This window comes from Clarias gariepinus, chromosome 11, assembly GCF_024256425.1.
Source record: "Clarias gariepinus isolate MV-2021 ecotype Netherlands chromosome 11, CGAR_prim_01v2, whole genome shotgun sequence".
Taxonomy (NCBI): domain Eukaryota; kingdom Metazoa; phylum Chordata; class Actinopteri; order Siluriformes; family Clariidae; genus Clarias; species Clarias gariepinus.
This window is the reverse complement of record NC_071110.1, coordinates 1,672,480-1,688,917: the sequence shown is the minus strand read 5'-3', so window position 1 is coordinate 1,688,917 and position 16,438 is coordinate 1,672,480. Positions and strand designations below refer to the sequence as shown.

Genomic DNA, 16,438 nt, shown 5'->3' with positions numbered 1-16,438 from the left:
CACCCAATAATATTACCAGTGTAAAAAAAAATCACATAGCGCTATCATTTTAAACGCTTGCTGAAGACAACGTTAGTATCGTGGATTGATGATACTTGTGGTGAAAATTCAAATGCCGAGATTCCACATATTTCAATTATGAGCGGGCTAGTTTAATACCTGTTACTTAAAAAAGAAGCTAAGTTATAAGCTAGCTCTTTATGCAGACGCCAGCAAGCCGCTATTTAGCTAGCTAGTGTTCCAAGCAGTTCTAACTAAAATGATCTGTTCAGATTTTTTTTTCCATGTGTGCTAGGAGTGAGATCCCCAGGTCAAATGGATTTTGCTCAGTTTAACCTTTTCATGTCCAACAAAACATATCGGTGCTAAAAAGTGAAGAAAAAATATATATAGGATCATATAACACCATTTTTCATACCACTTAATGCTTCTCATCTTTTGATCCATGCTTCGTTTTTTTGTAAATATTCATACACATTCATATTTTTATCAGATAAAAAGAAATGTTTGCTAAATAGAATTTCATGCCCTTTTATGTTGTAGTGTCAGTAATCTTTTTTTTTTTAAATCTTAACTGTCATTCAGATGAAACTTCTCCAATTTAGATTTCAGATGAAGACATAAACCTGAAAAAGAGTATTATTCCAAAATGTAAGTGTTGAGATATTGCAGGATGCATTTGACATGGTTACAGACACTACAGATTTATTTTGATTTTAATATTTTACCAAAAAAACAAAGCACCAATTTTACAGGTCATAAGCTTCTAGAAGCTCAAACCAACTTTAGTATTAATACTCAAAAAATATGAAGAATTTTCATTTTAAACGATTAAATAGTTCGAAGCGAGACAGTATACCACTGAAAATGGCCATTTTTGGGACACGTATAAAATCATCTCTCCAAAACGGCTGAAGTTAGCAAATTAAAAATTTTAGGGAAGCGAGATCGGTCACTTAAAAAAAATAAAATTAGCACAAATACCGCGTTTTGGCCAAGTGTGTAAACTGTAAGATAAGACTCTTTTGCTGGTTGAGATCAGCCTGTACCAGTTGAATTACAGCATTATAACCGAGCAGCTTTTATCTGAAATAAATCCATACATTTATCCCTAATGAGCAGGCCAGACGAGATGGTGATGAGGAATAATGTGATTATGAAGGATCTAGTTTTAATCAAGTCTGTTATATTGAACTAAAGTTATTACATAGAGAGACTGGAGTGGAAACTGTTCAAGCTGTTAAAAGAAGAACATCGAAAATCATCTTCATGGTTTCCGTGTGGTAACATCTACAGTCGTCTGTCTCATGGAGATCTTTAGACGCTTAATGCTGGAGATGATCTTCATCAGCAGTGAGTGAGAGTGTGTTCAGGTGATGAGAACTTCAACCATGGATGAGGAGAAGCAGAAACCGTCAGGATCTCGTGGTTTCCTGTGTGTGGCTCGTCGTCAGAGTTTAATGTGACCCAGTTTGTCTTTTGAATTCTCACAACAAACTGTATCGTTTGTATATACATATTAAAAAAAAACTATTACAATACGAGATAACAGTGAATAAGTTTATTAGAAAGTTCTGGAATAAAACTATAAAATGGTAACGTGATTATTTTAGGGAAGAATTTGACCACAAGAAGAAAACATTTTCAAACATGGTTTAAACATTACAGAAAGGAACAGTGTGAACACACACACACACACACTACAAAGGAGTCTGCATGCATAAGCAAAGACAACAGGGTTAAAACGTCACATCATCACCAGGCACGTGCCAGAGTTCAGTCATTACATCATTCAGTCGTCTTTATAAACCACAGCGCGAGCTAGCGTGAAGTAACTCGAACTAGCGTGAAGTAACTCGCTAAACTAATCCCAAACACAGCCTTTGGGGCTGTTCCTTTATTTTTGGCACATGCCCAGTGGTTACGTCAGTCATTTTCACTGGACCGCATTTAGACACACATTATAAATCATCACACACACACACACAGCCAAGTCTAGTCCACGTGTTAACGCTGCTCTCTCATGAACGTGTTCATGTAAAGTTACCAGAATAACCCTCTGTGTATCAGACATGAGATGAGCTGGAGGTTATAATCCCGCGCAGCGCAGACACAACTTATGTCTACGGCAAATCTACATAAAAACACACAGAGCGAACGAAACGAGACGACGAGAACGGGCTGAAAAATAAACGTGTGTGTTTGGAACTACTGAGAATAATAAACCTTATTCTTTGCCATGTGAGCTAGGCTAACGCTAAGAGGGTTGTCATGGTAACAGTAAGCAGGAGTTGCCCTTTTTTTTTTTGTCCCACATCAGAACAAAATGTTTAAAAAGCAAAGTGTCCGACAAGCAACATGACAGTGATGTCACTCTAGCAGGTTTGTCTCGAGTGGGTGTGACCTAAAAAATGTCCGGCCTCCCTTGGGCGTGACCTAAACAGATAGTACTTTCTCCTGGGGGTGTGACCTAAAAGTTTGTGCTGCCCCCCCAGTGGGCGTGACCTAAAGACAGAACTGTCTCCCATGGGTGTGACCTAAACTGGTAGTACTGCCTCTTGTGGGTGTGGCTTTGCATGAAATTGTAGCTCTGAAAAATTAACACGCTAACGATTATCTGCCGTCGCACTAACGGAAACTAAACTGAAATGTAATATAAAAAAATCTCTGAAGAAATAATTTCCCCCCAAAACACTACAATAATCTGTTTATTTATTTCTAAACACAAACCCACACTTCACGTTTTAAACTCAAATCGGATTCCACTAGCGCAGCGGACGTCCTTCTTTAGGACGCGCTTACAAAACTTCACTTCACTTGAAAAACACACTCACACACACGCACACACACACAGGTCAGTCAGTATTTTGGTGCATCTAAAAAATCTGTTTACACGACGTTAAACAATCACAGCCTTTAACATGATATTGTTCTCATGGACGGTGAGTTTAACACGCGCGTGACTGCGGCATTGAGGACGAGCTTGTTTACAGAAATCCCACAGAAACCTCGATGCAGGAGCAGGAAGTAGGAATAGTTTTTAAAAAAATGCGATAATATTGTGAACCGTGATAAAAAGTTTAGGCAATTATTGAGTCACTGAGACACTTCATATCAGCACGTCTCCGTGGAGGGACAGAAAATAATAATAATAATAATAATAATAATAATAATACTGCTTATAAAAAAAAAAAAAGTTTATCCCAAGGTAGAGTAGAAAAAAAAGTGGCAAAACACAGTGAGACGTGACGAGACACCACACACACACACTCTCTCTATCTCTCTCTCTCTGTGTGTGTCCGATGGTCTCGCTCCACAGCTCTGCACCTGAAGAACAGAAACACAGTCGTGTGGTTAATAAACGCGGTGATACTGATACAGGAACGATACAGAGGCACAAAACAATCCGATACCATGTGACAGGAAGTGACACGTTAACAAAGAAACAACAACAGAACATCTGGACGTATTTCACCGTTAATGATGGTGTGCCAAAAAAAAAAAATAAATCCATCGGGAACAGGAAGTAGGGAGCTTGGAGTGCTAAGAGCGTTGTCATGGTTACCGTGAGCATGCTGCATGAGCTGCCGACATCAAAGCAAAATGTCGTCATTTTTTGGGGGGGAAAAAAAAGTGATAAGGCAGTAAGGTGGGTGTGGTCTAACAGGCCTCTTGAGGGTGTGGCCTAACCAGGCGGCACTGCGTCTCAGGTGGGTGTGGCCTGATCAGGCACTACAGACACACGAAGCTCTTTATAGACGATGATAAGTAAGGAATGTTGTTACTGTTGTACAGAACGAAACACACAAGTCTGAGCTTTTCATGGTTGCTATGGAAACTGTCTGGAAAGAAACGGCAGCGACGGCTCTTCAAATGCAGTGTAGTCAATAATAATAATAATAATAATCATAAAGAAACAGCGTGTGAAGTGATTCGCTTTGTCACCTTCGGTGGTGTCTAGACGTCTGCGTCTCCGTCACCCTGCTTCTGCATCGCCGCCTGCATCTTCGCAATCATCTCCTGCATCCTCCTCAACTAACACACACACACACACACACACACACGGTTTTCCATCATACATTTCACATTATGTAATATATGAAGAGTAAACAGTTCTTTTATTGTTATTATTATTATTATTATTATTATTAACGCTGTACCTCAGCCTCCTTCTCCAGGAGAATCATGTCCTTGTCCATTTCCTCTGGCTCCGGACCCTTCCTGTAGGACACACACACACACACACACACACAATAAACACCTAAATTCAGTGTGGAGTGAATATGAAAGTAAGTTACCCCAGTGCATTAACAGTGTGTGTGTGTGTGTGTGTGTGAGAGAGAGTTTGATTAGTGCCAACAGAAGCAGCAGACACAGTGTGAAGAAAATTAGTGTGTGCACAGCAGTGTGAACAGTCACATGTAAAGTGTGTGAGGCAGAGAGACGCGAGTGTGTTAGAAAGCAGCCATAGCGCAATTATATAGTACCATATTGTGTGTGTGTGGCGGCATAAGCGTTAAGCGTTAGTGAGTCCTCCCCCTCCTTCCCTCCAGTCCACACACCTACAGCTCTGTACACCAGTTAACTGGGTTCAGTTTGCAGTAGGCGCCCCCTAGTGGCAGTCATTCTGCAGCTACGTTTTACTCACACCAAAGGTTCAGATACGCGGGACATCAGGCGCTACGGCAACCATGAAATACACCTTGTGAAGAGGAACGAGTTCATGATGAACAAACGAGATGCTGAGAAAGGACACGTGGTGATTTAATTACACTGCAGGAGTAACGGCTACGTAAAAAAGGAAACGTGAGTCAGCTCCCGGCATTTAGGTCAAAGAGTCGGCTCGTCCGTCCGAAAGGGGGAGTCGGCTCGTCCGTCCGAAAGGGGGAGTCGGCTCGTCCGTCCGAAAGGGGGAGTCGGCTCGTCCGTCCGAAAGGGGGAGTCGGCTCGTCCGTCCGAAAGGGGGAGTCGGCTCGTCCGTTTGAAAATAGTCGGTCAAAGAATCAACTGATTCAGCTAAAAGAGTCGACTCATTCAGCTAGAAGAATTGATTCAAAGAGTCGACTCAACCATGAACGACTCCTCAGTAACATCTCCAGATGTCTTTCTGCTGCTTTAACAGACGTGTAAGGGCCATCATATGGAGAATCTCTGATGAAGCAGCTGAACGACACCAGATACAGCTCCAGATATCACTGAGGAGTCGTCACTATAGTGCTGGCTGATGGTTTCTGAACGTTTGTACTGGTTTTTACTGGTCTGTAGTGGGGGAGGAGGAATAAAGCACACCAGCAGTACGTACGCAGGCGACAGAGGCAGAATGTAACCGTGGGAGGACAACCTGCCGCCTTTCTTCAGGCGCTCTGAGCGGAAGTTCTCGTAGTGCAGGTCCTGAGTCACTTCCTGTAGGTCCTGCATGTGAGTTCTGTACATACACACACACACACACACACATATATATATATATATATACATTGTTTACTTCAGGCAATATTATATGGATTTAGTGAGTTATATTTCTATCATCTAACATAAGTCTATCTGTTTATCCATCCATCCTTCCACTTATTCATCTGTCCATCCATCCATTTAACTGTTAATCTGTCTATTTATCCATCCATCCATCCACCCATCTGTCTAATTATCCATCATGCATTTCCACATCCACCCAGGTCTCTCTACATCGGTGTGTGTGTGTATCGTACATAAGCATGGTGCGCAGTTTGAGGAAGTCATTGTGCTCGGGGTTCTCCACCTCCACAACGCCCCATGGGTATAGACGTCCTCGCACCTTCTTCCCTTTAGCTTCAATCTGCTGGTTAGAGCCAACCACGGCAAACGGGATACTGGTCTACACACACACACACACACACACGCACATACACATACACATACACAAACACACACACACAAAAAAAGGGGGCGGGGTGTTCCTCTTGTCATTACTATGTAATAAAAGAAGATTCGTTCCAGACGTCTGATAAACAGTCCACATAAACACAGGACGTACCTTCAGAATCCTCGTCTGCTCCTTAAACTCCTCGTCCTCGTCCGACTCGGCATCTGGCAGATGGTAGATCTTAATGCCGTGCTCGTCGATCTCGTCCAAAATCTGCAGGGAAAAAACAGGAATTCAGACCACGCCCACAATCCGCAAATCCACAATGTTCAGAGATGAAGGAGGCGAGTGGAGTGGTTACCCTGCGCTTGAGCCTCTCCCTCTCCTTTAGGGTGAGCGTGTCGGCTTTGGCGATGACGGGGACGACGTTGACTTTGTTGTGGATGGCCTTCATGAACTGAACGTCCAGCGGCTTCAGACTGAGGAGAGTAAAGATCTCGTAAGGACACGACACCAGAACAGATACCTTCCTGAGGAACGTCTGCATCACCCTGAGCTCTACAATCAAGAATATTTTTTTTTCTATTTTACGTTGTCCAAAGTTACTCCATTTAGCTTTGATGAAGCTCGACACACTTATGGCATTCCCTCATCAAACTCACGAGGTGGTCACCTGGAATGGCTTTAAGTCCACAGGTGTGTCTTGTCGAGAGTTAATCTGTGACATTTCTTGCTTTAGAATCTGCTTCATCACTTTAAAAAATTAAGGTCAGTCAGACTGAAAAAGGACTCTCAAGAACTTTGAAGGTTTCCAAGTGGAGTCGCAAAAACCACCAAACGCTGTGATGAAACTGGCTCTCAAGAGGACTGTCTCAGGAAAGGAAGACCAAGAGCTACCTCTGCTGCAGAGGATAGGTTCATTAGAATCACCAGGTGATGTACAGCACCTCAGATTAGAACCAACATAAATATTGGCATCTTGGAGTTCAAGCGGCAGACATGTTCAAGATTCACTGTTCAGAGGAGACTGCATGAGTCAGGCCTTCCAGTTCAAACTGCTGCAAAGGAACCCTTACTTCAGAAGAACAACAAGCAGAAGAAACCTGCTTGGGCCGAGAAACTTAAGGAATAGACGGTCGATCTATTCGGTCAGAGTAAAACTGTCTTTTGGTCTGATGAGTACATGTTTGAGATTTGTTAGATGTGGAGGCAGTGACCAGATGGTTCCTGAATGTGTGGTTCCCACTGTAAAGCATGGAAGAGAAGTAGGAGGAGGAGGTGTAAGGTTGTAGAGGTGCATTGTTGGCCACACTGTTGGTAACTTAGTCAAAATTAACAGCACACTTAACCGGCATGGCTACCACAGCATTCTGGAGCGACATGCCATCAGAACTGGTTTGCACTTAGTGGGACCATCATTAGTTTTCCAACATGACAATGATCGCCAAACACACCTCTAAGTTACATAAGAGCTATTGACCAAGAAGAAGAGGAGTGATGTGGCAGATCAGGATTACTTGACTTGGACTTAATTCTAAATCCAGTTGAGATGGTTTGGGATGAGTTGGACCAGAACCAGCCAACAACTCAACACCTCTGGGAACTCCTTCAAGATTGTTGGAAAACCATTCCAGGTGACCTCATGAGACATGCAAAGCTATCTTCAAAGCAAAAAGGTGGCTACTATACACAAACTAATTTTTTATCATTTTTTTTATTCCTCACCCGTGTCCAAGCGGAGAGATGAAGTAGAAGCAGCAGTGGACACGGTTATCCACGATGTGTCTGCGGTTCAGGCCGCTCTCGTCGTGCAGGTAGCGCTCGAACTGGTCGTCGATGTAGGCGATGATGGTGTTGAAGCTGGAAAAGAAATCATGCTAAGCTTGAGGAGTTCCTCAAGGAGTCATGCTGAGGCCCATCATATTAATCATCACAACATAAAAAAATGGTCTCAGTTGGGTGTCAAACTTAAACTTAGTGTCCACTTTACACCGTCACAATCATGGTGAGCAGGAAAACATTTTCACATCAAACTTTAAGGTAGATGAGCTACAGGAGAAGATGATTTTATAATTACACTGAGGTCATGTGATCAGCTGATTATATAAACAAATAAGATGTTTAAGTGCTCCTAATAAAAGAAAACGGTGTGTGTGTGTGTGTGTATCAGCATCACAAGCCTGAAATGGATCTAAAATAATTAGTGTATCAGAGGTTCGCTAGCTAACACACACACACACACACACACACACACTTTGTGTTTTTGCTTCGCGTCATGTATTTGCCCGTGTGTGTTTGCTTCTCAAGGTGACTTTATTAGCAGCTCAGGTCAAGATAAGTGAGACATAACAGTTACAAAGCACCGAAACTGGAGACTCCTTCCATACGTCTTACATGAACACACCGTCCTCACGCCCCCTATTTTATTATTATTATTTTTTAATGGAGTCGCTGTACAGCTTCTAAACCAATCAGGAGTCCAACATGCCTGTGGTCTACAAGACTCTACACACTCCTTCCTTTTTTTAATTTAAAGTTCTGCAGCTTCAGCGTCTCCGTCTGTTAAAATACGCAGAACGTTTTAACTGAATTTGAATATTATTACAATAAACACGAGGGGTTTTTACAGTCAGAGAAAACAGGAAGTGAGGATGTTCTCCATGACGACTGCGTTTGGGAAACTCCGAGCAGAACAAAGACGGGAAACGTGAGGGACGTTATCCTGCTTCATCTCACACGCCCTGTACGTCTGACCGTCCGTCAGGAAACACGTGTGAGAGTGAGAGTGTGTGTGTGTCTGTGTGGACCGAAGGATCAGGACAGTTCTTAAACATCAGACTGTTACAGGAACCACGTGTTCACAGATAAACAAGTGCATGCTGGGAAATCCAGTACCAGTCCTGGCTGTTGATGGCGTCTCCGTATCCGGGCGTGTCCACCACGGTGAGACGCAGCTTCACACCGCGCTCCTCGATCTCCACCGTGGAGGCCTCGATCTGCACTGTGCGCTCGATCTTCTCTATAACACAGACACACACACACATCAGGATGTCACACGACCACCATCATGTCTCATCCACAGCATCAGCTTGCTTATAATTGTGTGTGTGTGTGTGTGTGTGTGTGTGTGTGTGTGTGTGTGTGTGTGGCTGACCTGCGGCACCAGGGATGATCCTCTCTGGGTAAAGGTCAGTCAGGAACAGACTGTTAATCAGAGTTGACTTCCCCAACCCCGACTCACCTGGAAACACACACACACACACACACACACACACACACACAGATTAGTGATCAATAAGGTGCTGAAAACACACCAACTCACCTCAGCTTTACTCCACCACTCTTTAATCTACTGCTCTGCCCCTTGTCCTCCATCCCTCAGCCCATCTTCCTGTCCCCTTCCTGTTCCTTTCCCTGTCCCTCACTCTCGTCCCTTGTCCCAGTCTCCCCCGTCCATCTCCACACCCCACCCGTCCCCCACCTTGTCTATCTTTCCCCTCACTCCCCCATCTATTGTCCCTGCCTTTTCGGTCCCTCACTCATGTCCCTTGTCCCAGTGTCCCTCACCCCTTTCCCCACTCTTGTCCCTTGTCCCAGTCTCCCCGTTCTCTGCCTTGTCTCCCTGTCCCTCACCCATCCTTTTTCCCTCTCCCAATTCCTTGTCTCCCGGCGAGTCTTCCTGTCCCGCACTTTGTCCCCATGTCCCACTGTCTCCCTGCTCCTCACCTTGTCTCCATGTCCCCCCTTCCCTTGTCCCCATCTTCCCATCCATGTTTTTTAGTCTTGCTCTATAAAGGGTTTGCCCCCCCTCTCCCTCACACACAGCACTGTGACTCAACTCAACTCTGACCCCCCCTCTCCCTCCTCCACCCCCTCCCCACTCTGACCCCCCCCCTCCTCCTACACCCCCTCCCCACTCTGACCCCCCCCCTCCTCCTACACCCCCTCCCCACTCTGACCCCCCCACCTACACCCCCTCCCCACTCTGACCCCCCCACCTACACCCCCTCCCCACTCTGACCCCCCCCCTCCTCCTACACCCCCTCCCCACTCTGACCCCCCCCCTCCTCCTACACCCCCTCCCCACTCTGACCCCTCCCCCCTCCTACACCCCCTCCCCACTCTGACCCCCCCCTCCTACACCCCCTCCCCACTCTGACCCCTCCCCCCTCCTACACCCCCTCCCCACTCTGACCCCCCCCCCACACCCCCTCCCCACTCTGACCCCCCCCCTCCTACCCCCTCCCCACTCTGACCCCCCCCCTCCTACACCCCCTCCCCACTCTGACCCCCCCCCTCCTACACCCCCTCCCCACTCTGACCCCCCCCCTCCAACACCCCCTCCCCACTCTGACCCCCCCCCTCCATCCTACACCCCCCCCCCACTCTGACCCCCCCCTCCATCCTACACCCCCCCCCCCACTCTGACCCCCCCCATCTCCCTCCTAACCCCCCCCCCAGGTCGCTCCCTCTCTGAATTCCTCCCATGACACGCTGCGTCTATCACACACTTGCCTTCCTCCTCTTTTTCTCTTATTTCATTCCCTTCTGCTGTTTTCTTTCTCTCTCTCTCTCTCTCTCTCACACACACACACACACTTTAACCCCAATCCGTTCCCTCCTTTTTATTCACTCTATCACTTCTTCTCTCCTCATGTTCTACAGCAGATCTGCAGCAGGCGCTCAGTCAGAGGAACGAAGCCCTGAAGGCCTTAAACAAACAACTTCTCACTGTTATCTCTCTTTGTCTCACACACACACACACACACACACATTAAAAAAACATCTGGCAGTAGATGGATTCCCACACTGACTCCTACAATCAGGAAACAAAAACAACACTGGAATGTCACTTCAACACACACACACACACACACACACACACACACACACACACACACACACACACACACAGACTGCCAGTTCTACTCTTTAACATAAATGCACTTCAGTTTGATGCAGAATGTTTTGTGTGTGTGTGTGTGTGTGTGTGTGTGTGTGTGTGTGTGTGTAGGTGTGTGTGTGTGTGCGCGCTACTCACCCACTACCATGAGTGTGAACTCAAAGCCCTTCTTGACTGATTTCCGGTGAACCTGATTGGGCAGATTGGCGAATCCCACATAGCCGGGAGTCTCTGGGTTCGTGAACTGCCCCTGTCATACACACACAGAATTTATTTTATTCATTCTTTAAAAACTCATACAAAATGACGCCTTTTGATCTCAAATCAAAATCTCAGTTTCACGAGATGCCCCGCCCCCTGAACACTTCCCCTTTAAGAGCTCATGCTATGATAAACGTCTGGCGTTTCGCTCTTTATTCTCAAGAACACTATGTTTTTAATGATAGAAATCCAAAAAAAAAAAAAAAAAAAAAAAAAAAAAAATCACACACACACACTTTCCATATTTGTACGATGACGTGATGCTAAGCGTCTGATAAAGCTTTTGTCTTGATGAAGGCTGACTGAGACGGGGTTTTTGGGTTTCTGTTCTGATTCCACGTCCTCAATAACCTAATAAACCCAAGACTTATCATCAATAAAAGTGGGCGTGTCTAGACCACATCCTGAAACAACAATTTAGGACTTTTATTCTCGTGCTAACAAACAGTGAAGGAAACCCAGAGACGGATCGGGAGGGAGAACCACCGTCTCCAGTGGCTTGTACAGTGGACACTATGCATGATGGGAGCATCGCTTCATGTCCTTCCCTTCTCACCCTGACACGCCCATCACTCTGGAATAGACTCAGTCTGGACTCATCAGGTCACATGACCTTTCTCCATCACTCCAAAGTCCAGTCTTTATGCTCCCTAACAAACTGAAGACTTTATTTAGACGCAAGTGGTTTTCTCATGGACACACAGCTGTTTAGTCCCAATGCTGTGCGGTTGTGTGTATGAAAATGTTCTTACTTTAATTTTTTTGTTAAACATAGCTCTGATTTTTACTGCGACTTCACCGAGTGTTTCAGTGATCTCCCATCATCATTTTTTTCAGCATTATCATTCCAGAAGTGTTCCAGTTGTTTTAAATCTCCTTAGTTGTCTTTGCCTGCTCATAGCTCAGAAACTATAAGGTGAGATCTCATGTTGACTCTTCTTTGTCTAGACAGAAATGAGCCGTCTTTGAGACTTGAATGAGACTTAGGCGTTTTCTGCATCTTCTCATGGGTGTCTTAAACGTGGCTCATCACCTTTAAATCTCAGAGATAGTTCATATTTGTCGTGTGCAACTCACATATGCAGAACTGAGCAGTCTTTGAGATTTAAATGAGATTTCAGCTGTTTTTCTCAATCTTCTCAAATGTGTCTCAAATATTGCTCATTACCTCTAAATCTCAGAGATGGTTCATATTTGTCTTGTGTGCGACTCACATATTTTTTGTTTTATCGAGAAGTGAAGCAGTGAGATAAAGTTTGTGTTCAGGAATTTCTGTAAACACTTAGCATTTAAGACCTACTTTTGATTAGACATTTATGACTAAATGCTCAACATTTTTTCATGGCCACCCAAATAAAGCCTACAATACAGATAGATTCTACTAAAAACCGTTAAAAGACTAGTTTAATACTCTCACACACATGCTACAAGCCTGCAAACGTTTAAGCGTCCAGTGTGTTAGAGAAACGTGCAGGACATCGCCAGTGAAAACCACTTTATCCATCATTCATCCAGACCTTTAGGTGGCGGCAGCGCACCGTCTACTTTACCTGCCGCGGATAAAAATGAAGATACTTTTCACTGGAAGATTGTCACGATGCTGTGGACTTTGTGTAAGTCCCGTATGAATCGCACTTTGAGTTGAGCAGTGTGACACGTGACATTTTATATCATTTAGTGTTTTGGTTTATCAGATTTTGCTGATGTCTGTTATATTCTGCGAATTGTAAATTTATTACACCGTATGTTAATATGTTCAATAAAACTATAATATTTCTTATTTGTGTTTTATGCATCTCATTTATATCTGACTTTAATCTCATTATGGTCTTATATTTGGCTCATTTGCTTCTCCTTCCACTGCGGTTCTGTTTCTCATGTACATCTTAGACTTCTCAAACGTTTCTCAAAAGTATGTCTCGTTTGTGTCTCAGTTATGTCTCTCCGTTTCTCCTACATGGGGTTTAGGAGAAATAGAAAAGACAAGTCGAGCCTGTAATGAGACAGCTCAATTCAGTCTCATGAGACAAGAAAAAGCTTACAGGAGGATCTGTGTAGAGCACTTACCTTCGTTTTATCGGCCTGAGACATGATGAGATGTTCAATCTGAAACACACACACACACACAACCGCGATCAGTTTCAGCTATCAGGAGGATCAGTGTGAGGCGGTGTGTGTGTGTGTGTCCTGACTAAACAAAATGATACGAAGAAGAACGAGCCTCGTGTTGAGCTCAGAGCTGATCGATCTGAAAACCAACAGAGTGTGAAGCTTACTCAATTATACTGGTTATATTATAATTATTGAATGTGTGTGTGTGTGTGTGTGTGTGTGTGTGTGTGTGTGTGTGTGTGTGTGTGTGTGTATTTACTTACTGACTTCATGTTTTTTTTTTATATTCAGTGTATCAACAAAAATGTGTGTGTCGTTTCTGTATTATATGTCAGACGTGTGAAGGAAGTAGATGTCTGTCTCTCTCTCTCTCTCTCTCACACACACACACACACACACACACACACACAAATATGTGAGTTGACCACATTTAGAAAACCAGGACAAATGTTTGAGGAGAAAAAAAATCTCAGAAACGCTCCACGTGTCGGCTGAGGAAAACGGATTTTCACGTGCGGGGGATGGGCCAAAGTTTTAATATAAAATAAATAAATAAATAAAATATTAAAATTCATCCAGACGGTCATGAAGCACAAAGTCATTACACACACAGGCACAGGAAGTGTGTAAAAGTGTTTCACCACAGAAAAAAACAGACACACATACACACACACACACACACACACACACTGCACCTCATCCTAACTGATCTGAAACAGTGACGTGAAAGAAGAACGTTAACCTTTAAACAGAAAGTTACACAAACTCGTCTCACTCTCAGCACTTCTGTCTTCACTTTTTTTTTTGCTGTTTTTAGTGTCTGAGCTGAAATGCAGATGAAATGCAAACACACACACGCAAAACTACTCTGTCTGCATTTATTCCCAATGCAAAAAAACTGGTTTATTCATGACTAGTGTTAATGCGCGTCACTGACGATTACAGTTTGTAGATATAGTTAAAAGTTTAAATCTAAAAATAATCTGCCGACCTTTAATGTAATCAGTCATATTATTATTATTATTATTATTATTTGAGGTTTAGACCCACGTCCATGTCTTTGTGTCTCTCTGTACAGCAGAACTCTCTGTCTAACTTATTAATACAAAGAAATCCCATTCTGTAAGGTTGAGTATCTTACGCCTTGTTTACACTAAGTTATTATTATTATTATGAAATAAAAGCATAGTTGTTTGCAGATGGTTGTTTTTTGTTTTGTAAATTATACATTCATGTTTTGTCTTAAAACCACTCCAGCGTGTTAAAATTCACTTATACCACTTCAGCGCTGTTATTTCAGCCAAAGTGAAAATATGAACTAATCCCAGTCAAAATATTCACTTTATCTTTTCTAATTAATATCTATTGGTGCAGGTGTTTGTTTACATTGAGACAGTAGCGCATTAGTAGATTATTTTACAGTAGATTATTAAATCCCACACATAACTGTTCATAACATCACTTTTACTCCACATTTAGATTCACTGATGGTGCAGATTAAACTTCAGGTAGAGATCTAAGGACTGCAGGAGATTCAGTAACGTCTAGACAGACAGTTTTGTGTGATGCTGCGACAAAATTTGTCTAGACGGACATAAAAAGTCTGGTTTCTGGTCCTCCAGTGAGTGAAACGTAAAGATAGAATCGAGTTCTGATCGATGCACAGACAAAACATTTCTATTATTTATGTTGATGTGAAAACTGTTTTTTTTAGTATTGCAATGCAAAAGTTGATCATGATGCTTATAGACTTTAACCTCTTATTCTCCAACATCATGCACTAATTAATCTCCTGTTACTGCATGATGCACTAATTAAGGTGGAGGGAGATTAATTAGTAGTCTGATTAAGATCATGATTAAGCAGGATAATTAGTTATATGGAGTTTGCACAGCTCTATCTTTAAATAAACAGGAAGCTCAGATGTCACTTGAACAGAAATGTCTGGAATGCAGCTGCAGTGTGTGAAGAGAAAACACAACCGGAAGTGGGCTAGTCTGAGGGACATGGCCTTTATTTTAGAACTTAAACACGGAGAACACACACTAAACCAGACACTGTAACATTCATGATGAGAACTAGAGATGAATATAAATGCTGCATGTTTAGATTGAAGTTAAATCAGAATTAAACCTGACTACAGACTTGGCCTGGGCAGGGAACAGCATATGCATGGGGAACCAATGCAACAGGACTTTTAGGTTCTCTTTATGAAAAGCACTGATGCACGAGCTCCAGGTTAAATAAATAAGGTTTATAATGATTAGAGAATAAAAATAAGATAAAGGAAATGAGTTTCACCGGATGGAGTGAGGAAACATGAAACCAACACTTAATCCGCTCTGCTAAAGCTCTCCGAAACACGGACGGCATCAGTGCACGGGATAAACAACAACAACAACAACAATATCATAATATAAATAATAAATAAGACGCGACATACCGAGAGTTTCCCGCGGAGAGAGACGGACAGCGCGAGCGCCACAGACTGCGGAAGTGAACCAGCTTCTCCTCCTGCTGTTGCCATGAGCGACCAATGAGCGGCGCTGTCGAGCCAAAGCGCGCTCTGATTGGCTGAATCATACGCAAATCCCGCCCACTCTGAGAGAAGCGCAATATACTGCATTACCACCAGAGGGCGCGCACGTGTTTGACAGAACAAAAGACAGGATTTAAATAAAAACATCAAAGAGTCACAATAACCGTTTAATCATTTTAACTGTATATATTTATTATGAACTATTAAAGGCTTTGGCAGTATTTTAACCTTTTTCTTTTATTCCACTCGTCCGCTCAAAGTGTAAAAAATTTTTTTAATAATACCTCCAAAACAAAGTCTGTAAATTATTTAAAAATATATTTAAAAAAAAAAAAAAAAAAAAAAAAATATATATATATATATATATATATATATATATATATATAAAATAAAATAAGATTTAAATAAAATAAAAGATATATAAAAGATTTTAAACTGCATTGAAAATAATGAAAATATTTTCATGTTTTCCAGGGTCCAGGGTTCGATTCCTGCCTCGGGTCTCTGTGTGCATGGACTTTGCATGTTCTCCCCGTGCTTGTGGGTTTCTCCCGGGTACTCCGGTTTCCTCCCACAATCCAAAAATGTGCAGATTAGGCTAATTGGCGGTTCCAAATTGCCTGTAGTGTGTGTTTGTGCCCTGCGATGGATTGGCACCCTGTCCAGGGTGTACCCCGCCTCATGCACTAAGTCTCCTGAGGTCGGCTCCGGGTCCCTGTGACCCTAAATACAAGATAAAGTGGTTTAGACGATGAGATGACGATCATTGTTTATTAAAGGGGTA

The 16,438-nt window shown here is 43.1% G+C and overlaps 1 protein-coding gene across 1 annotated transcript; it reads right to left on the bottom strand.

Annotated features, from left to right (window-relative positions):
- Positions 1–1,546: 1,546 nt before the first annotated feature.
- septin2 (septin 2) lies at positions 1,547–15,632 on the bottom strand. Its single transcript, XM_053507118.1, has 13 exons — positions 15,559–15,632; positions 13,071–13,109; positions 10,881–10,992; positions 8,994–9,080; positions 8,735–8,858; positions 7,565–7,699; positions 6,201–6,318; positions 6,011–6,112; positions 5,706–5,851; positions 5,342–5,425; positions 4,161–4,221; positions 3,946–4,035; positions 1,547–3,327 (listed from the first exon to the last, which is right to left on the bottom strand). Exons 2-12 carry the CDS (start codon positions 13,092–13,094, stop codon positions 3,958–3,960), a joined length of 1,071 nt encoding a protein of 356 aa, XP_053363093.1. The 5' UTR covers positions 13,095–13,109; positions 15,559–15,632; the 3' UTR covers positions 1,547–3,327; positions 3,946–3,957.
- Positions 15,633–16,438: the final 806 nt, after the last annotated feature.